The sequence below is a fragment of the Triturus cristatus genome, chromosome 4_2 (genome assembly GCF_964204655.1).
Source record: "Triturus cristatus chromosome 4_2, aTriCri1.1, whole genome shotgun sequence".
In the NCBI taxonomy this organism is placed as follows: domain Eukaryota; kingdom Metazoa; phylum Chordata; class Amphibia; order Caudata; family Salamandridae; genus Triturus; species Triturus cristatus.
Window position 1 is genome coordinate 325,882,674 of NC_140586.1, and position 23,585 is coordinate 325,906,258.

General features: G+C 50.3%; 1 protein-coding gene across 5 annotated transcripts in view; it reads right to left on the reverse strand.

The window, feature by feature from the left end:
• Positions 1–23,585, reverse strand: part of SWT1 (SWT1 RNA endoribonuclease homolog) — a 976,200-nt gene that overhangs the window by 792,655 nt on the left and 159,960 nt on the right. For all 5 annotated transcript variants that reach the window (XM_085601694.1, XM_085601692.1, XM_085601689.1 and 2 more), the window contains one exon: positions 435–518. In XM_085601694.1, coding sequence (XP_085457820.1) covers positions 435–460 — 26 coding nt within the window. In that variant the 5' untranslated portion in view covers positions 461–518. The remainder of the gene's footprint in view (positions 1–434; positions 519–23,585) is intronic.

Genomic DNA, 23,585 nt, shown 5'->3' on the forward strand with positions numbered 1-23,585 from the left:
AGTGGCTTTGCCAATGCTTCTATAACTGTGGAGCAAACTTTCGCAAAGCTAATAGCAGCAGTCAGCAACCTTGGAACGGAATTCATTTTAAATAACTATCACAAAAAACATTAAAAGATGGCCATCCAGGTACAAAACATGCCCTACACGGGCAGACATCTTGCAGTTACTTTTTGTTATACTTTCTGAATAAACAAAAAAACATACTAATATGGCCACCCACTCATGCACACACCTGGGCAGACATCTTTCAATATTGTTTTTTGTCATAACACATCCAAAGCAAACAAGCTGTGGCAAAGCCAATAACTACACTGCTGCGTATTAAATCCAAGACAAGTTGGCTTTGGCTCACCTTGGATCAATAACGGTAGCAGAAATGGCTCTGAAATAACAACATTGTTTTAAAACCATCATACTAAATGTCTTCTTACTTTTTTGCTGCTGTTAGGGGAGCCATGCTTTTTCTTAGCAGACTTTTTCTTCTTCAGCTTAGGCTCTGACATTTCTTTAATGAACTGTTGTAAAAGAGAATTCAAAAATGTTTTTTTCAATCACAAAAAAAACAACAGTGTTAACTCACAAAGGCAATGCACATTAGTACAAACAATGTCGACACATTCATTAAAAGATAAGGACAGTTGGCTCTGGCTTACAATAACATGTAGCTTCCAGCAACTGCAGTCCGGACAATGCTGCTGTCCAGTGGGGGCGTGTATGAATGGAGTTGAAGGTCTTGATCAAGTCACTGAAGTCTGTGATTTGGAGGGCTGGAACTGTACGTTAGTGCATCCCACTCACTATAAGAGCCAAACTGTCAACATGGGCCAAGAAGAACAGTGCTTTACCAAAGCTTTTAATAACTGAAGTCTTTCTTCAGTTTCTAGATCTCCTCCTTTCTGTAACAAATGGTCACTCGCCTCTCCCTCTTCTTGTTTTGCTCTGCTTTCTGACAGCGGTGTGGAGATGGGAAATCTTTTTATATAGTTTTTCAAAGGTTCTTATTGTATGGTGTATTCCACTCTAGCAAAAGCCAGGAGAGGTGCAGCGGTTTGAGTCGTACGGCTCCACATCCCGTTATTAAGCCGAATGAACAGGGAGGCTGAGTGTAGCTGTCCGCCTCGTACTGTAGAAAAAGTTGTTTTTTCTGTGATTCAATGATTAAGGTGCAAAGGAATTTTAGGTTGGCACGAGGAAGGTTTTCTACAGCATGCCAAATCTCAGTAGAAGAGTTTTGGTTCCTATGGACACACCCTTGAAACAGGAACTGCACCTACTAGTGTTGTCGTTGGGGCAGCGTAAATTTCACTATGGACCATGGAATGTGCACTTAAAATGCCGTACCATATGGCAATAGAGAAAATTGACCAAGAGGTAATTTTTTTGACAAGAAATAACACGTAGGCAATGATTCAAGAGGCAGAGGCTGCAGTGTTGAATGAGCCATCTACAAGAAACAGCTGATTGCCTGTGCACATGAGGAAGATCAGAAAGCTGGGGAAAAACGAAAATATGTTCAAGGAGCTGAATTTCATGAGATGCGAATGCACACAAGAGAAGTCCTGTCTTTGGAAGCTACCTCTCAAACATCAGAAGAAGGTTTTTATGTGCAGTAGGCTGTCCAGAATACCGATCATTTGCCTTACATGTCTTCTTTGAAAGCACTGCGCTTAACGAATATAGACAAATCAAGCTTCCCTTTTTATTCAAGTAAAAAAGTATTCATTATAAGATTTTGATAAAAGAATAAGTTACTTACCTTCGGTAATGCATTATCTGGCAGAGACTAGATCTAGCCGCAGATTTCTTACCTTTATATTATCCCCAGACGCAAAACTAGATCTGGAAAATGTTCTACAGCAGTACCTCTGCGAGTCGGTAGAGGGAGCCGGGAGACTATGTAGCGACGTCTTCCACTGGCTGTGACATTGACAGAGTCCATATAAGTCTCTCATCCCCCCCCCACCCCCTCCCCTCCGCGCACTGACATCAGTTTCTTCTGTGACTATTTTCTATGCTAAAAATACCAAACCCCTTATAGAAACTGCTTATGGAAACAGTGTGCCCACAAAGAATCTTCTTTTTGTAAAATGATTTTTTAAAATTTTAAAACCTAATGAAAGGCAAGTGAGTGCTCGTAAAGGGATCTGGTAGACAAAAGGATAAATCAGCTTGCAGAGCGGGAAGGATGGATGAGTCAGTGAGGAATCTGCAGCTAGATCCTATCTCTACCAGAAAAGGTAAATCAGTGCCAGCATCGACCTCCATGGCGTAGAGACCGAATCCCGCAAAGCTGGGTGCCCCAGTCACCCATGACCGACATTGCCCGCAGTGTTGGTCTGAGACACCCGAAGACTGGACCTGTAAGTGATCTATGTACCTGTTACACCGCACAATTGTTTTCCTCCACTGGACAATATTGAACTGCTCTGAAATTCGCATTGTCAACCTTCTCAAACCTGAAAAGTATTATTAATGAGAATCGCACTTACTTAATGCGAAGACCCTAGTCCTAAAATAAAATATAAACAAACTATACTTTTCTTAAATTGATCTGGATCTCCTTCTTGATTTGTGTCCATTATTGATCACTGTTGTGACATAAATGTCTTACACTCCTCTTTGTTAGGCCTAAGGCTGCTTGACCACACTACCCCAAATAGAGCACTTTGGGTTTTACATTAAGCCCTGTACACTTTTGGGGAACCCCTGGATTCTGTGCATGGTATTACCACCTAGTGGCAATATCATATACAGAGCCAGCTTCCTACAATCATGTTTACGGAAATCCTTTCAATAGTCACCTCAGACCAAGGTCCCTTGACTTTACCAGCCACACCAATATTGTCACTATCATCGTCTGAAGGAGAATTGGTATGTATGGTAATAAGTACCTTTGGCAAATCCCCAGCACATTTATCCACCTCAATATTCCTGGGAAGTGAACTAAATCCAGAATGGACACTCTGTAGCAGGGTCACATGAGGCTTGAAGTTCAACGTAGAGCAAAGATGTAACCCAGGGCATGCCAAGTCCAGGCAGTTGAGGGCAGGACGAGCGTAACTCAAGCACTCATGTGGCAGCAATGCTTGCATGGGGCCTAAAATGGCTGGCAAAGTGCTCCAGAGAGTGCCACCTTTCAATTTCATCTAAGAAATTACGTACTGTCAAAGAGCAGACAACAAAACAGTTGCAGATGTGAAGACAGTTTATTGCAAGTTCGAACTGCAAGATGTGAAGCCGTAAGCTTCATACCACACTCTGCCGGATGCAACCAGCACACAGATTTGATACAAAACAGTTTCCATTGAAATGCATGGTGCAAGCGGAATCATCAGCACGTGCAAACAGTTAAAAGATAAAGGTTTTGACAGTTGACGCCTATGTACATAAGCTAAGAAAGACAAGCGTACACTTTCAGTGACCTCTGTACTTGTGGTCAGCACATCTGCTACAGGTGTTCCTATCTTATGAGCAGCTTTTCTCTTGTTTCCTCAGAATCAACAAGCAAAAACAGTTATCAGAACTTTCCTATTTCACATCTTACATGAACTTATGAACTTAAGTTCACGCAAAAGAGACTAGAACAAGCACACATTATGAAATGCTGACAAACATTCAAAATGGAAGAACTACTGTTCAACCAGCATGCAGCACACATATGCTTTCTCAAAACGCCCTTTGAACATTTGTTCAACATTTTGGTTCCTTGACCCATTGACTCATTTCTATCTTCATCATTTTCTTTATTGCCTCAGGAGTGTGTTAGACATCATTACTGTTTGTGGTGAGTGTGGGGAATGCAAGCAGATATACATGGCGGTAGAGCCTGTATGAGGAAACAAAGTACCAGCACCACCATCCGTAACGCAATATCCTTTACTAACCAGCCTCAGTCCTCTAAGGATAGACCCCAATTCCAATTTTCACTCTTCAGGCCTTCCAAGTTATCAACTAATTCCTGTATATATGCTGTTATTGTGCATTCCTCATTTCGTATCTCCATAATGCACCTATCTTTCACTATGGCACATATCCCTTCTTCTTGGGCCAGGAGAAAGTCTATGGCATGTCTATTCTGTTTGGAATATGTTCGTATGCTTTCTAAATCCAAGATTATACTTTGGAGGCCGCTTATAGTAGAATTAGATATCGGTATTTTACGTCCAAAATATTATCTGATCTTTTCACCTCGAGTTTCAGCCATCCCTCCCAAGGTCAGTATAGATGCCAAGATGTAGCCAAATGTTTTCCCATTACTATAATTGTTTACCTTCAGGTCTGGGCCACCCTCTCTCCTATGTCATCGACATCCCACAGGAGGACGCCGAGATTCTGCAGGAAGTCAGTCTTGACTTCCTTATGTTCATATCAGAGCTCCTCGAAGAGTTGGAGTAGCAAGTCCCTCGTGACCAGTTGAAGCTCGCCATCTGCCAGGCTTCCAGGCCCATCCATTCCAGACAGTGGAGGTGCCTTTTCCCCCCCCAAGGGGTGCTGAGGTGGCAGTTGGAGGAATGTTTTAATGGTAGAATCTCTCTTGCTCCTGCCTTTGGCCATGGTCCAAGAGGCGGCAGATTATAGTAGCGTGGTGTAGGGGTGTTTGGGTGTCCGAGTCCTTCTCAGAGTAGAGTTGTGGGACATCCGGTGACCAGTCAACTCGGGGTACACCAAGAGGTCCACACACAAAGTGCACTGCTGGGACGGGCAAGACGAGGGCAGGGGGCACCTGTAGGGGAACCATCAGAAGGGCTGTGGTCCAGAAGTGCAATGGTGGGGCCCCAGCAGCTTCAGTGCCACAAAAACGCAGGGTCCCTCTGGAGGTCACAGGTCATCGTGGGTACATTCTCAGAGAAACTAGTAGCACTCCCAAACTATCGTCTCCAGGGAAGAAGGTGAGCTCTGAGGTCACTGTGGAGGTGCAGGTCAGCGAGACTCTCACAGACACCTGTAGTGAAAGACTCCCCCCTGGCGTCCCCTGGCAGGGAATCATCCTCCACACCAACAAAGGGGCGTCAACAGCAATGTCTCTCGGTGTCCTGAAGGAGCTTGCAACAGTTCCCGCATCTCACTCCTCCCGGCGTGTTGCCCCCAGGCCGGTTGCAGTCACTAGGGGGACACGGCGGGTGCTGGTTGGCAGGGCTTATGTCGGTCAGCGCTGCAGCTTGGGCACTTGGCAGACTCCTGCCACCTCATGCCCGATCTTCTGGGCCAAGGCACCACATGTTGGTCCCCCTCCCGGGGACCACAGTGAAACCCATGCCGGATGCGTTCTCCAGTTGCAGGGGAGCCAGCTGTAGTCCTTTGGTGTTTCCCCCAGGCACCCACCCACGATGCAGCGCACTTTCTTGGGCTTTCTCTCCCGGGACCAGGTGCAGCCTCCAGAGGGTGTGAAGGACATGGGATAGCGAGTGCAGGCTCTGTCCCCCTTCAGAACCCACGCTGGTTGGTGGTGTCCACTGGTGTGCACTGCCGCAGCCTGCAGTCTCCGTGGTCCTGCCACAGCTCTGACAAGCGCGGCCTCATGGTCTCTCACGGCGTCTCGTCCAACCTCAGGCACGAGGGACAGTGTCTTTGCCTAGGGGCCTGCAGAGACCCCTGTCGAGTGGGAGGAGTCCACCCCGTTAGCAGAGTGGTTAGGCATAGTTGGGATCCACCTCTAGGGGACTGGGGCTGAGCAAAATGCAACCGGGCAGATGAGCTCAGGAACTACACATCTGCCATCACTGGGCTTAGGTGTCACAATCCCCCCACACCTCCACCCCATGGCTTAATCCTTAGATTCAAAGAGAGAAAATATAAGTATGCCCTTTTGCTGACTGAAAGACAGCACTCTGTGACCACTAGAGAAGGGACTGCTGAACTGCTGTGTCTGGAACCAGAGCGGTACAAGATAATAGCTCTACCAAAGATGTGTGACCACAATGGAAGCCACAGCAGATGAAAAGGGCAAAGAGGAAAGTAAGAAAAAATTATGATGTGACGATGCTCTAGAGACAAACCCTGATCCAGACACTGACCGAAGACCAAAAGCATGGAGGCCACCAAAACGAGTCACAACTAACAGACCTTTCCACAAATGAGAAGTGCAAAAAGAATACAAAAAGATTCAATGCTCTTATGGAGCAGCGAACCACTAAGAACTAATCCAAAGGTCACATTGATCTTTGGAATATCCTGAAGGACTCTCTCAACTACAAGCATGTCCATGTCAGGCCTCTACAGGGAAACTCCTTGTGTCGGTAGGACTGCTAAACGCAAAATGCCTCAATTAGTAACTGTACGAAAAACATAATTGTAAGAAAGAACACAGAGAGAAAACTCTATCCAAGGGGCTCCTAAAACCTGGGTGACCCACACAGCTTGCCTAACATAATCACAAATGTTAGGTTCAATAATTGCCGCATTTGGAATATAATAATGATGATTAACCTTGTTTGGAAAAGCTATTTGGTTTATGAAATGGTTTGTTTATACATATTTTGAGACCTGGGCTTAGAGAGTACTCTCACTCAGAAGACTCACTCTGGTTGAACACACATAGAAAACTATGAAAAAGGGCCTGAAATTAAATTCTTGGCATTAAACACCCAAGACTTCAATTTCCCCATAAAACGAAAGGCTTTATTCAAAGGGCTTCGTACCAATAACACAGACGTGGTATTACTTCAGGAGACACACCAGCTAACAGTAGATATTACCAGGCTAAGATATAAACTTCATCACGCACAATATAACTCTACAGCCAAAAACAAAATCAAAGTATTAGCTATACTGATCAGGATTGGAAGAAACTTCCAGTGGAAAATACAAATATAGAGATCGCGATGGTGGAATAGTGGAAATCAGAGGTCACATTTATGACAAACCCGGCACCGTCTGTTCAACACACGGTCCTACTGATGACAAAGAGGCATTTTATGCCCATCCAGTCCCCACAATAACAGGATTTGCAGGCAGCAAGGTCATAACCTCCACTTGGCACAGCCTAATAGTCACTCCATTGCAGGTCTCAGACCTCACAAACAAGAACTTAGTGGACATATGGTCTACAGTCCTTTCAACAGAAAGGGACTACACTTTCTTCTTGCATGTTCACAAACCACACTCACACATCAACTGAACTGATTTCAGCACCTCTTTCAGACCTAACAGAGACCACAAACCAAGAAACACAAATCCTCTCAATATGCCCCAGTAATGGCGGCACAGACCAGCGATAGCGTTTACAATCGATACCATTCTCGAAACTGAACTGAATCAAATTTTGTCACCCACTATTAAGAGCTTAAGTCCTAAGAAACTAAGTAGCTGATTATGGAACAGTGAGTATACCTTGAGCTATTATATGGGATGTCACAGTAAAAGTCTTGAGAGGACACCTCACACAGCCACATTCGTATATCTAGCAAAAAAGAGAAACTGGCCTAGAGACTGAAATCTCCAGACTAGAAACAGAACATACGAAAATTCACTCTAGAAGGTAAGTAGTGAACTAGAGGCTCTTCTCACCCTGGTAGCAGCTCTCAGGTTTACAGACAGCGAACTGACATGATATGAAATGAACAATAAAGCAGACTGGCCTATAAAGTCAAACAAGTCAAAGACTGTAACTTTATATGCTCTATCTGACATCAGGTGATGCTGCTAGTTGTGCTCCTTGAAACTCGCGCATTTTTCCTTTAAAGTGAAACATTGCTGCTATTTCTGAAAGTTCTTAAATCTTTTATCTTTGTACAAACGTCACTGCTTTTTAAATATTTGTACTTTGCCCATGAAATATCTTACTTGTAGGGGGCGCTAGGTGGCGCACTAGCAAGATGGTCGCCAGTGCGTGAAGCTCCCACAGCTTGGTGCCATCACCCTGCAAATTCTCCTGGCAGCGGTGCGAACTGGGGCTGCAGACACCACCACCCGCTGCATGAACGTACCCCGCGACCTCCTGGAGAAATTCGGAACTGGGGACGGCTCGCAACCCCCTGTAGCTGGCACCGGTGAAGACCGCGGAGCGGGCGGCGGACTGCGGCCGGCCGCGAGGGGCACTCCAGGCCGCGGCTCACCGCGCGGCGACTGGGCCGCGTGCGCCGCGACTCCTGCGACGGAGGCGATCTGGCGGCGACCTGCTGGGGCCACGGAGACTGATAGTGGTGCCGGTAAGGAGCGGCGGAACCGGTGGCTGATTAGGCCGGGGCACGGCGCTGAATGCGAGGCCGGCGCGGTGGTGCTGACTGCCCACGGGAGGCGCTACGGGCCACAGCCCGGTGAGACACCGTGGGGAGAGGAGCCTGTGGCGATTTCCCCGGGGAGAGGAAGGACACCCTGGTCAGGATCGGCCTCCAGTGCTGTGAGGTGTGTTGCCCTTTGGAGCTGCCTGGGTCCGTCCCACGGAGCTACCACCCGGCGTACTGGGAAATCCGGGTGCCGTGGCGGGGAGACCTGAGAGGCAAGGTGGACCTCCTCGTGGACTGAGGCGCAGCGATGGCTCTGGCGGAGAGTGCTGATAACAGTGCTGGGGCAGCCAGTCACAGTTTAAGTGTGTCCTGGTGCCCTAGGAGTGGCTCGCTCAATAGCTGTGGGTCCGCAGACCCGGCAAGGAAACTGAAGCGTGCGGCTATTGTGGAGCGGGGAGCTGCCTGAGCCCCCCAGCGGTGGCAATACCTGGAGCCGGCAGGTGCCCCGGAGGCTCCAACCGGAAGTGGTGGGGCTCCAGTCTCTGCGTACCCGACATGAGCCGGAGTTAGTACGAGAGCTACGTGCTGGCTGGTGGGAGCTGGCAGTGACCGGTCGGTGGGAGCTCTGGCCGCAAGAGGAGTCCCGATTAACGGCAACGGAGGAGCGGGCCCAGGTGTAGCTGAATCTGTGGAACCCCTAGGACTGCGATGTGGTCGTTGTCGAGCTGGTAGGGACCTCGCCGGCTGACGGTCTGAGGCGAGGCACGAGTGTCGGAGCGGAAGGGAGTCGCCTGTCAGGGGACACGGCCATCCTGTGAGGCTGCTACGAGGCGGACCTGTCGGACTCGGGGACCTGAAGACATTGGTCCGTAGACATTTGTGAGGCGGTGGCAGCGGCAGTCACTCAGAGGACCCCGTGAAAGGCCCCCCACTCTTCCCTTCTTCTCCTCAGCATTGGCGGTGGGGGAGTGATGTAGGCTCTCCTGTCCTTTGACAGTGCGGAACCGGGGACTGGGATTGCCTGTCAAGTGGACAACGAATGCCGTCGGCACAACAGTTGGCCATGGGTCGGCTGCGGAACAAGCCGAATGAGGCCCGACTGCGAGAGGAGGGCCACGGTCTGGCACCAGGACGCACTGGAGGTGGCACAGAACCACAGGCGACAACCCTTGAGACCAAGATGGATGCCATGCTGGCGGCGGTGGATCGGCTGGGCACCACCCTGGAGCAGACTAGGGCCTCCTTGGAATCCCGCATTGACAAAGTCACGGTTGACTTCACCCTTCTACATGCGGACCACCGCAAGTTAGTGGACTCCGTCGCACAACAACGCCAAGAGCTCCAGGAAGTCCAGCCTGTGGTGCGCAACCACACCATAGCCTTACAGGACTTGATCGATCGTGTTCACACCCTGGAGGATCGTGCCGAGGATGCGGAAGGTCTCTCTCGGCGCCACAATGTTCGTGTGGTGGGTCTTCCGGAAGGCGAGGAAGGGCGGAAACCAGAGCAGTTTGTTGAGGGATGGCTGCGGGACATTCTTCCTCCGGGGGTACTCTCCCCACAATTTGTAGTGGAGCGAGCGCACAGGGTCCCGGCGCGGAGGCCTATCCCCGGGGCTCGGTCGCGTCCCTTCCTCTTCCGACTTCTCAATTATCGAGACAGGGACGTGGTACTCGGCGAGGCTCGGAAGTTGGAGGCCATCACAGTGGGTGGTAGCCAAGTGATGCTTTTCCCGGACTACACGGCGACGGTCCAGAAGCGGAGGAGCAACTATCTGGCAGTGAAACGACAGCTGCGCGAGTTGCAGATTCCATATTCACTGCTGTTCCCGTCGCGCCTCAGGGTGGCCACGAATGAGGGGACTCGTTTCTTTGACGCCCCGTCAGACATTTGGGACTGGCTGGAGGAAGCGGGGCTGCACAGGGGCCAGAGGCCGCCGGACCCGGGAGCTGGCGGACAGCAGGAGAGAAGGTCGAGGCGGCGGCGGCGTAGGGAGTCTCGCAGACCGGTGGGGTTGGCCCCTGCTGTGGCGCCCAGTCCAGAGAAAATGCGACTGGAGCGTCAGGAAGCCCTGGAGGCGGTGGCCACCATGGGATCTGTGAGCAGCCAAGGAGAAGTGGCAGCCCGTGAGGATAGTGAGCCTGAGACTAGTAGATCGTCCTCCCCGTCTATCATGCTCTCAGACGATCAAGTGCTGCCAGTGGTGACACCCCAAACTGCTGATCACATCATGTGAACTGAATGGGGGGGGGGGGGTGGTGGGAACTGCTGGCGTGTGGGGTGGCGAGAATGGGCCTGGGTGCCGTGGTGACTACTAGTCCTCTTATCCTCCTGCTCTACGAAGGGTAGAACCTCACATCGACACACACAAACCGGCTGTGAGGCCTTGGGTGAGTGGGGTGGCGGGCAGTGCAGCTCCGGGGGGGGGGCACACAGGATACACAAGGACAGCGGCGGGTGGGGTGGGTAGGCACAGTTCAGCCGCTTACGCATGCTCAACACTATTCGCACCATAGGAGGCACACAAGGCGCATGTAGGGGTAGCGCAGTGACACGGTCACCTGCGTAAGTTACAGTCGCACCGCGCACCCGCTAGCCAACACCTGGCTCAGTTTCATCCATAGGCATTTGGCTTGTAGTTTGGACGAATTCCCACTTTGGGGTTTGCCCTGACAGTTACACAGTTCTTGACATTGACTGTTGTTAGATGCGCCCCGCAGCGCGCCAAAGTTCTTTTGTTAGATTTTTTGTTGCAACATACCGGCATGACATTCACAATCGGGGTTTTCCCTCTGACTGACCCGACCCTGGCCCCGAGGCCCATACACACCTTGCTTACTTTAGATGGCTGACACCAACGTAATCACATGGAATATACGGGGTATGCACACACCGGCGCGCCGCTATTCTGTTTTCACCTATCTGCAGCGGCATAAGGCAGCCATCGCCCTACTTCAGGAGACCCACATGACACAACCTGAGCTCAGCTGACTGCGCGTCCGTTGGATGGGCCAACTTTTTGGGACCACATACTCCGCACACGCCCGTGGCACACTGATCTGGGTGAGGGCGGGCACGCCATTTACATGCACGGAAACAGTGGTTGACTCCGCCGGGCGATACACTTTGGTCCGTAGGAGGCTCAATGGCCAGCACATACTGCTAGGCTCTCTGTATGCCCCAAATGTTGAGCATCCGTCGTTCTTAGATCACTTATCCACGGTGCTGGCACCATACGTGGGTCTCCCCTGGCTACTGGGCGGGGACTTTAACTCAGTCCTTGATACACACCTAGATAGGTCCTACCCGCCCCTCTGGAGGACGCAGGCGGTCTCGAATGCGCGGAGCCTCACGGACTGGCTGTCGCGCTGGCCATTAGTTGATATGTGGCGCAACCTGCACCCCGGTGACCGCATCTACTCGTACTACTCGGCGGTGCATGACCTTCATGTCCGACTTGACAGGGTGGTGGGCTTTCACGCTCTAACTCCCCTGGTAGTCCAAGCAGAATATTTGGGCAGGACCCACTCGGACCATAATCCTCTTAGAGTGCATTTCCGATGGGATCCCGGTCGGCCCCCCGTCCCTACGTGGCGACTCCAGCCGGCAGCCCTGGAAGATGAACTGAACGACGGGACGACGGATAGCGAACTGACGGAGTGGGACGCACATAAATCCACCATTAGGGGACACTGCTTGGGCGCGTCGGGGAATATCCGTCGATGTCTTGCACTGTCACTTGCTGGCTTGGAGTCACGCCTTCTCTCGTGCGAGCGGCATGGAGAGGGCGGAGGTCGGGACTCGGTCCGGCTGGCGCGGCTCCGGGCACGACACGCCGAATTACTTGAGCGACAGAGATGTCACAACTATGCGGCTCGGATTCATGCTACGTCCGACAGGGCAGGGCGGTTACTTGCCTGGCTGGTCCGGCAGGAGACGGCACATGCCCCAATAGACTCTATCTGTGGGCCCGACGGGACGCCAGTGTACACGCAGCGGGAGATCCATCAGGTGTTGACGGCACACTACACGACCCTGTACCGTTCGACGGGGCATCGGCAGGCGCAAGACCTGGATCGATTTTTGGAGGCCGCCCTCCTACCCACAGTCCCAGATGAGCACCAGGACACACTTGAAGGCCCCCTCACTGTGGAGGAGGTAGGAGATGCGGTGGTCTCTTTGGCTTCTGGGAGGGCGCCGGGACCGGACAGACTCCCGGCGGAGTACTATAAGGCCTATCGGGAGACGCTAGTGCCCAAGCTACATGCTCTCTACCTTGCGGCTCTTGAAGAGGGCACTCTGCCCGCTTCCATGCGAGAAGCTTACTTGGTCTCCCTACTCAAGCCTGGGCGAGACCCTACCAACCTGGGGTCATACCGCCCCCTTGCCCTACTTAATGCGGACTATAAAGTCCTGGCTAAGGCATTGGCGGAACGACTGGCTCCAACGGTGTCGGAGTTGGTACATGGGGACCAAAATGGTTTTGTACCAAAACACAGCACCTCTCTTAATTTGCGGAGGTTTTTCCGCGTGGCCACTGACGGGGTGCAACAGTGGCCTAGGGCGGGCTGTCTGGTCTTAGATCTTGAAAAGGCCTTTGACTGCCTGGAGTGGGGGTACCTGGTGGCGACGTTGTCGCACCATGGGTTAGGCCTCGGGTTTCTTCCGATGGCGGCCCTCCTTTACTAGAACCCTGTGGTGAGGGTGAGAACCGGGTCATACATCTCCGAAGCCATCCCAATCGGCCGTGGTACCAGGCAGGGGTGTCCACTTTCACCCCTCCTGTTCGCGCTCGCGATAGAGCCTCTGGCCGCCAAGCTTCGCAGAGTGTTGACGGAGGGCATCCCTTTGGGCGATGCGTCGGACCAGGTCTCGCTTTATGCGGACGACATTCTGGTCTTTGTTAGAGATGTGGCGCACATCCCGATAGAATTGGAACGTACCTTGTCTGACTTCGCTGCTCTTTCTGGTCTCCACGTAAACGCTGCCAAGTCTTGCCTTTATGCGTTCCGGGCTGATACCCGAGATCCATGCTACCATCTTCGGGGCGTACCGGTGAGATGGCAACCTGACACCTTTCGTTATCTGGGTATCCAGATATATCGGCAACCGGCGGATCTCGTGGAGGGCAATCTGGGCAAGGTGGTGACGGCGGTCAGGGCGCAGATGCGGTTTTGGGGCACGCTTCCCCTCACGGTCACCGGGCGAATCGCCTTAATCAAAATGGTGGTTCTACCCCGGCTATTGTACTATTTCGCTAACTTGCCCATATATATACCGGCATCCTTCTTTGCCGCCCTTGAGCGATCGCTGCGGGACTTTATATGGGGTAATGCGCGCCATAGAGTAGCGCTACCCAAGCTGTACCTCCCCACCGACCAGGGGGGACTCGCGATGCCGTGCTTTGCCCATTATTATCTAGCGGCGCAGTTGCAGTGGGTTGCTCGGTGGTTGGCAGACAGGGGACGAGATGACACGGCGACCACGGCACCCCCCTTTCCCCTGGCTGACGTCATCAAATTGTTCCACCCGGCCGCGAAGGTGTCGAGGCCGGTGCCCCTCCTTGTGTTGGTGGCCTACAAGTGCTATCGCCGTTCTCTCTATCTCACCCGGGCCCGAACACCGTATGCCCCAGCTATCCCGATAGAGGGTTCCCCTAGAGGGCGGAGGGTACTGAGTTCAACTGAACTTGCAGACTGGCGTACGGCGGATATCCACACACTGGGGGATTTGTACCGGGATGGTGCCCTCCTTCCGTTCGCCGCGGAGGAGATAGGGTTGCCGCCCGGCCATTTTCTCCATCACCGGTCACTGGTGGCGACGTTGACGAGTCGTTGGGGTGATCTCAGAGAGGAACCGGAGCAGCATCTCATGATGCAATACTTCCACGTCATGGGACACGGGAGGCACATGATTCGGTGGTTCGCTGCCTCCTTGCGTACGCATGCGGCAACTAGTTTGGTTCCGCTGCATCGTAAGTGGGAGGCGGACTTGACCCGGCCCATGGCCGACAAGGAGTGGGATAGAGCACTGCAGGGCCCGACGAAGATCCCCCGCAATATGCGTTTCCGCCAAATACAATTCTTTATTCTGCACAGAGCGTATCTTACGCCTGAATCCGTCAACAAGTATTTTCATCGTGCAGATGCGGGCTGCCCCCGCTGCGGGGAGCTCGATGCCGGACTGGTCCACATGCTGTGGAGCTGTTCTGCGCTGGACCCATACTGGTGGATGGTGCATGGGGCGCTCCGCGCATGTACGGCTCGTCGGCTACCATTTGAATGGCCGGTCTACTTGCTACACCTCTTTCACAGAACCCCCTCCACGAAAGTCGCCTCTCGGTTCATCGACCTGGGGCTGGTGGTGGCGAAGCGGCTGCTTACCAAGCGTTGGAAGGCGGCCGATCTGCCCCATGGGCGGGCATGGCGAGGCTCCCTATTAGTGTGGGCAAAGGCGGAGGGCACGGCCCTCCTTAGGGAAGAAACGCTAGGCCTTAGGAAGACGCCAATAGCGAGTCAATGGGATGCGATAGTACAGGCCCTGGTGCGACTAGACGGGGATACCGCAGTGGCCTACCGGGAACACGATGGGGACGCCCCCCGAGAGGGACCAGGTACTGGCCAATCTGGGGGTGAGGAATGAAGTGTTGTGTTGGGGAGACTGGTTGTTCGGGAGGGGCGTATTGTGAAGGTGATCATGATGTTCAAGCAGCATGCACAAGGGACATCGGGGTGTGGGGGTCGGAACGGGGGAAGGAATGAGGGGTTGATGAATCATAGGCCGGTCATTGCTGTTGCTGTTTCATCTGGGCATTTGATGTTCTGCCTCACTGTTACATAGTTTGCTAACTGTTTATGGAATACACACTGGAAGTGAGCGGGAGGCATGCTAGCGTTTCATCTTGGGGAGGCCCCCCAGTGGCAGGATACCAATGGGGACTCTGTGGCTGCGGTTACAGCTGGGAGGCCCTCATTGCTGTCACGAGATTAGGGGATGCCCCCGCTCCTATTAGTTAATATGCACCTGGCTAGATATATATACATTTTTCTATTACATGTGTATGACGCTCTGGTTCCAGAGTGTTCTGTATATCCTGCTATAAGAAATGCAAAAAAACAGATCTTATAAATAAATGAAATATCTTGCCTGTACCAGATTACCCCTTTGCCCCGGTCCGACGCGGCTTGTGCCGTTGCGCGGAGGGCCTCTTGGGAGTTCTAATCAGGGCAGGCACTTCCGGTAGGAGTCAGCGCGCTAGCTTTCCGCGCCCCACCACTATATAGTTGAATGCTTGAGTGCACGCACAGCGGGCGCGTCAAAGGCGTGCCAAAGACAAGCCCGTCTGCCCCCGTCCACGGCCGGCAGGGGCTAGGGGCGACCCACTATGCCAAAACAGTTTCTTACTCAGCAACTGAGCTGAGATACCTACAGGCAAACTGGCCCATCAACTCCCGCACAAAAATCTACCTGCACACTTCAGGGATCCTCAATCCCAGGTACTCGCTACCTGAACTATTTGCCCTACCGTCCGAACAGAGCTCGCCTGCCAAATCTAAAGGAACACCTGACCCTATTATCCCCCCGCCCCAGGAAAATAAGACCCTGGTGTTTAGCTACTTAAACACCCACTCGCTGGTTAAACACCAATTGGAAATATTCCAGCTACTTGACTCCGATAAACCGGACATACTTCTCCTTTCAGAAACATGGCTTACCACCGAATCCGTACCGGACATCCTGGCAGCAGTACCTACGGGTTAATATATACTTCAGGCCAACAGACCCTCGGGGAAACCTGGCGGCGGGGTTGCTGCCATTATCCACCACAAACTCAGATTTACCACCATGGCAGTCACTGGCTTACCTTCAGTTGACAGCCTCATTTTAAAATTCGACTCTCCTCACTCCCCGTTCATTTGCGCTCTCTTCTACAGACCCCCCCCCCCCCGAATACATGCCCTCTTTCCCTCAACTGTTAGGTGAAATGATCTCACAACTAGTCATCAATAATGCCAAAGTCATCATCGTAGGAGACTTTAATTTACTGGCCCACCGACATAAAGGAGAGTACCAGCTCCTTAGAATTTACGGATCTCTGGTCTGGGCTAAATTGTATCCAGCATGTACACATCGCCACTCACATCAAGGGACACATCCTGGACCAAGTATGGACCTTCAACTTGGAAATTACACTACCCTTAATCTCCCCCTGCCTATGGTCAGATCATTATCTCCTTCTCCTTGGACTGTGCCCCCCCCCAACAAAACCCCCTCTCCTGGGCAACCAATTGGCTAGAAATTGGAACCGGGCCAACATTGGCGGATTTTGCACTTTATTAAAAACCTCCCTCCCTGATGAACTGGATTCCCTAAGCAATTAGGCTGCCGGCATCAAGCACTGGCTCGAGTCAGCCAGCAACATCGTTGCTCCCTCAAAAAATCCAGACTTAAACGTCCTCATGACGCCCAACGCTGGTTCTCGGACGAGCTGAAAATAAAGAAATTAGCACTCCGACAAGCCGAGCGTAGTTGGAGACGCGACTATGTCCCGGATAAAAAAGCCACCTATATGAGTCTTTTAAAAGACTATAAAAATTCTATCACCCAGGCCAAGACTACGTACTTTTCCCTGAAAATCACCAACTCAGCTACCAAGACTAAAGACATTTTCTCCATAGTCAACGAACTATCACAGCCAGACAGAGTAATTGCTAAACCGCTCCCCTCCCAATCACTATGTGATTCACTTAACGTGTATTTTATAGAGAAAATTGCCACCATCAAAAACAGCATCCCACCTCCCGTCCTTCCTACAAACTCTCCGATCTTGTTCAATAACCCCCAGGTGCTGAATCAAATACCTCTGATATCTAAAGAGGAATTCCTTGTCCTATTAAAAAAAAGTTGGATCCGGCTCCCCTACAGATTGCTGTCCCCCACACATTCTACAAGAAGCCTTTTCCACCTGCCCTGACCCCCCCACTAGCTCTTCTCAATAACTCTCTCAGACAAGGCACGGTCCCCGACTGCTTTAAAACTGCTGAAATTGTCCCCATCCTCAAGAAGCCCAATGCCGATCCCCTGATACTTAGTAACTTCCGCCCCATTTACTCCCCTACCTCAGTAAGATCCTAGAAGCTCATGCAGCCAACTGCCGCAGCTCCTTTATTGAACGCTCACTGCTCCTTGACCCCCAGCAGGCAGGTTTTAGACCAGCTCACTCTACGGAGTTAGTCATCCTAGCAGTCATGGACGAGCTTAGGAAGGGGGCCGATCAAAACATCTCCCAGGCCCTCATTCTTCTGGATTTGTCTGCAGCTTTTGACACGGTCGATCATGATCTCCTGATCGACCGTGTCAGCAGTGCCGGCATCCAGGGACTAGCCCTGAAATGGATCTCAACTTTTCTGGACAATCGTTCCCAGGCTGTCCGCCTAGCTACCTTCTCAGCCGAGAAGGTCAGGCTGACATGCGGGGTCCCTCGGGGGTCTTCTCTCTCCCCTCTCCTTTTCAATCTATACATGTCCCCCCTGATACGCTCCTTACGTAACAGTGAGGTAGCCACCTTCAACTACACCGACGACCTTCAGTTGGTGTTTAAAATCGACTCCTCTACCACCTCAGTCTCTAACTTTCAGTCTACCATGCACCTCATTAGCAACTGGATGTACGCCAATCAATTGAAGCTCAACCCTGACAAGACTGAGCTCATCCTGACTGGCGGCACCTCCAATCCTTGGAACCCTAACTTCTGGCCTCCTCTTTTAGGCAACCCTCCTCACCCGGCGGAATCCGTAAAAAGCCTAGGGGTCATCATTAGTAAAGACCTGTCCATGAAACCCCAGATTGGCACAGTAGTATCATCCTGCTTTTTCCACCTACGCAGAATCCGGAAAATTTCCAGATTCCTAACCACGGAGGCCCTTACCCTAGTCCTCCTGGCCTTTGTCATATCCCGTACTGACTACGCCAACTCACTTTATTTTGGTATCCCGGCGTACCAGCTTCACCGCCTACAATTGGTTCAGAACCAAGCAGCTAGGCTTATCTTTCATCAACCCAGACATCAACATGCCCGCCCTCTGATGAAGAGCCTCCATTGGCTCCCGGTGGCCAAACGCTGCGCATTCAAATTGGGTTGCACCATCTTCAAAGCCCTGGCCGGTCAAGGCCCGGCATTTATCTCGTCTATGATACTTCGCTATACCCCCTCACATGAACTTCGCTCCTCACACTTGAACCTGCTCGTTGTCCCCCCCATTAAGCGGAAAAAAACACGGTGGTCTCAGATTCTCTCTTTTGGCCCCTCAACTCTGGAACTCCCTTCCCACCGAATTCAGATCTATAACCTAATATACCCGATTTAGAACTCTCCTTAAAACCCTTCTATTCTCTCAGGCATACGAGTAAGCATTTGTCGCTATACTTCTGTCGGATTCCCCCATTAGCGCCATGAAACCGCTTGGTGTAAGCACGCTTTACAAATAATTTTAACATAACATAACATAACATCCAGGACATAGGGGGGACAATTCACACCTCATAAGCAGAATTGCTAGATGTATTTGCGTAGTTTTGCTCTGACCTCTACTAAGCTGAACCTGGAGGCCCTGTTCATTAGAATACATATCTGATTGCTTTCAATTTCCCTCAAATCTTAGCAGAAATACTACTGAGCCTTGGCAGCCCTATTACTGAAGATGAGGTATGTGCCTTGATTAAAGTTCTCCAGAACAACAAAGCCCAGGAACAAGATGGGTTACCAGAGCCTTTTGATAAAGCCTTCACAATATACTCAAAACCCCCCACTTGACCAAAGAGTTCAACTCTTTCTCTATCACAAAAACAGTAAATCCTAGCATGCAAGAATCGACTACGACTTTACTGCCAAAGAAAGAGCCACAACTATGTGGGTCTTATCAACCAAGAGGACTACCAAATAATGTCAAGATTTCGCTAAAATCTTTACCACTAGACTTAGAAATGTCTGGCCCCTACTTAGTCATACCTAACCAGTCAGGTTTTATAAACGACAAACCAACGGGAGACAACACATGACTAGCCTTCAACTTCATTGTTATGGTAATTTGCAAAAATATTATTTATTTTAAACACATTTTTAATGATAACCAGGAGCCTCAAGGCTCCTTATTATCCCCCACCTGTTCAAATTATGTATTAAACCTCTCATACAAGAATTCGCATCAAGTTGTTCTAGACTCTAGAATTATGCTGATGATATGCCACTCTTACTTCACTTAGATGGTACAGCGGCCTCCCAAAGTGAATTCCAAAATCTTATGCTGTCCATTGGTAATACCTAAAACTGAATACAGACAAGACAGATTGTAATGCTAAAGAATAAGGCAAATCTCTTGCATCAAATGTACAGACCCGCTGAAATTAGATATCAACACCAGTATCAAAAACATCAGCAAAAAACACCTGCCAGTCATCGCGGATAGCCATTTAACAATGAAACTTTAGGTGAACTCAGTAATATTGAAATGAATAGTTATGAGGAAGATTTGAGGAAAACAGCCCCACTACTCTCATTATAAGCACGAAAAACAATTGTTATGGCAGCAATCATATCAATCTAGACTGGATCACGCCAATTTAATCTACCCTGGGCTCCCCAATATAATCCTTGGAGAGGTTACAGGCCATCCATAATTAGGCAGTTGGAATGATAGATCAACTTCTACGCTGTTCTATTGCCACAACGCTATTGCAGCAGCTTCACCGGCATCCAGTGAAGCAAGGAATTCCATTTAAAAGTTGCTGCCTTAAGTTCAAGAGCCCACACAGTATTGCTCCTTGCTTTATAGCCAGGAAGCTTCTAAACTACATTACCGCGTAGTCTCTGATCTGCATCCTCAAAGCTCTTAGTTACGCCAAAACTTCGAAAAAGCACAGCAGGTTGAAGCAGCTTTGCTGCAAAAACACCATCTATATGGAATACCCTTCCTAATCACTTTTGTATCTAAGTTGATTTTAAATCTTTTCACAGAAACCTAGACACTTAGCTTTTTAAACAGGCCTACCGATACTAATTTGTGGCCTCAGTAGTACCTTCCTTGGTTCTCTTTCAAAATTGTCTTCTATTGCCAAGAAACCAATGGTGAACATGTGCTTTATAAGCTCGATTAACAGAACATAACATATTTGCATTTTACTATATCACAACCATGACAGTTTCAACAATGCATTTCTATGTTATGTACACAGGTAGTGTTACACCAAACATTAAACTTAACATCTTAATTGACATGGCATCATAATTACTACCCTATGTTTTTCGACTACGCCAGAGGAATGGTGATGTGGATTTCGCCAGGTGTTCCCTTCGAAAAGGAGGTGGTGCCTGCGGATCCAAAAGGTAGATTATACTGGATTGTAGTTGGGGTAATGGATAGATGTGAGACCTGCCCGGTAAACACATTTGCATCAAAAATTGATTATGGTTCTTCCTTTTCCGAGGTGGTATGGAAAATAGCCCTGTATATGGGAATGTGGGTTATTTGGGCAGGTAACTTCAGTTGAGTCTAAAATTGGTGATAGAGGGCCTTAAGCCACACATGGAACAGACAATGGAAGAGGCAAAAACTGACCTGCACCTCTTGGATGTTTGGAGATATAATCACCCGGGTAAAAGCACATACCCCTACTACTTGCCAGTACACGGGGGCTATATTCACATAAATCATGTGCTCGGGAGATAGGAGGATCTAGAGCTATACATATCTTCGTCCTATCTAAATAAACACCTTTCTGGCCATTCACCTTTACTCCTGGCCCTCCCCTCGGTGTGGACTAGACCTAAAATCCCTAAGTGGAGCCTAAGAACAGGCAAGTTGATCGATAGTGCTTTCCTCACACACATTAGAGAGAACACACTACATTTCTTCAGGGAGAATCGGGAATCCACAAATAGCAGGTGGTGGAGTGGGAGGCCTATAAGGTTGCTATGAAAGAAGAGAGCATGCTTAGGTAATCTGAGTTAAGTGACAACTGGAGATCAGAAACTATGTTTGCCGTGCCTACCTGCAAGAAGGGTTGTTTGAACCCAAGAGCTGCCGGATGACACCTTGGAGCAGTTCCTAAATGTGACAGAGCTAATGAGCCTCATGGATGAACAGAGGCATAGCCTTAATAGCTCAAAGGAGTAGGAGGAATTTAAGGAGGTGCTCTCAGAGGTGGCATGGGGTAAGGCGCGAGGAGAAGATGGGTTGCTGGCTGAGCTATACAAGGCACTACCTAATTCACTTCTTGAGACCCTCCTGAGGGTGCTCACAGAGGCAGAGGGAGAAGGGAGTGCTTCCCCCAACTACGGGGGAAGCAGTGATGGTTTTAATACTCAAGCCGGGCAGGGATCGGATGCACCTCACCTCCTATAGACCACTGTCCATGTTAAACGCAGATGTCAAATTGCTGTGTAAAGTTTTGGCAAATAGGCTCCTGTGGGTTGTCTTTTAGCTGGTCCACCCTGAACAGATTGGTTTTATCCAGGGGTGAAGCACAATGGACATCTGGCACCTGAACCATGTCATGCACACAGTTGCAGGATCAGGGGTGACCTGGAATTGGAGCATGCCTTCGATATGGTGGGCGACTATGCACCAAATAGGTTTTGGTCCACGGTTTACTGGATGGGTTAAGCTCTTGTGCACCGAGTGGGTGACTGGAGTATGAACAGGGAACATAATTTCTGAACCCGGAGACCTGGGCTGGGGAATAAGAAAGGAGTGCCCTCTGTCCCCAGTCCTATTTGCACTGGCGAGGAAACCGCTGGCTTGCCGCCTTTCTGGGACCCTTTGGACCATAGTGTATCCGGACAGCAAACACGACCCACTTAAGTATTAATGTATGCAGGATATGTTGCTCTATCTCCGAGACCCAGTACATTCAGTACCCCTTCTGTTGGAGATGTGGTAGGGCTAGGAACCAACAGAGATCAAACCAAACTATTCACCCTGGGTGGACTGGGGCGTGAGGGAGTTACTCGGCAGGAGAGGCTTGGGCTCAGCTGGGGACAGGACGCGATACAGTACTTAGGGATATGGGTGACCCGAGGCCAACAGGAACAATATGATCTGAATAACGGAAGAGGGATAGACAAATTGAGGAGGTCAGTTGACTTCTGGAAAGCGCTCCCGCTGTCTATGATAGGGAGAGTTGCCCTGACAAAAATGGTGTTCTTGCCACAGTGCTTGTACATCCTGCAGAGCGTGATGTGCCCAGTGCCAGAGCCAATTTTTGCCCAGTTGGACAGGCTTCTGAACAACCTAGTGTGGGCAGGCAAGAGAAGTGGGGTGTGTTTATCGACACTGGAACTCTAATAGACAGAAGGCGGGTTGGCCTGCTGCACTTGTTCCTTTATTATGTTGTAGGACAGTTGCACCTTGTGGTGCATTGGCTCTACGAAGGCCCAACTGGGAAACAAATGCACTTGGCAGACACGCAGGGCTCCTACATGCTTCCTGAGGTGTTCTTAAAAGGAGAATGTCGTCCCAAGAGACTCCCCATACCCGATCTAGAAAATGGCAATGGTGTGGGGCATGGTGGTCGAAAGGGTCTTTCCTAGAGCCCCCTTCGCGGAGGATCTATCCCTGATGGCGCTGCAGCCTTTCTACAATATGACTAGAGACACATCCTAAGCAGTTTGACACACAGAGGGAGGGATGTATACAAATCGGGGACCTGTATTTTAATGACTGTTTCATTTCTTTTGCCCAGGCCCAGAAGCTGTTTGGTGTGGGACTAGGACAATTCCTGCTGTTTGTTAGTATGGCACACATTACCTGGCCCTTGTTCACTGCCAAACCACAGGACATGTTACAGTGAGGCAATTGCTGGAACTGGCCGGCAATAGACAGTTGATAACCCACCTATATGCCGCTTTATTGATGGACATGAGGGACCATTGAGCGGGCCTAGGAGAGCTGAGCCCTGGAGTGCCCAGAAGCCCAATGTCAACAGAATGGAGAAAAACTTGTACGCAAGTCAAACAGGTGTCACCCAATGCACGTTTCAAGCTTATACACTTCCACGTTCTACATAGGACCTACATTCCTCTCACAGAAGCTTACCAAAATGTTTCTCGAGATGCCTACGTAGTTGCAGCAGACTTCCTCCACATAACTTGGGGATGCTCACACATAGCAGAATACTGGAGAGATGAATTGTTACTCTTAATATGGATTACGAGTCTGACGCTGGAGGCGTGTGTCAAGCTGTGTCTCTTGGGTATTGTCCAAAGGCGGCAGCAAACAAATATGAAAGCCTGGATTTTCACACTGGGAGTGGTGCTTGTGAAGAGCCAGATAGCCATACACTGGGTGGCAACATGTCCCCCAGCGGTGGCGCAGTGAAAGAAGGATTTAACAGAATGGGCCATTGCTGATGAACAACATA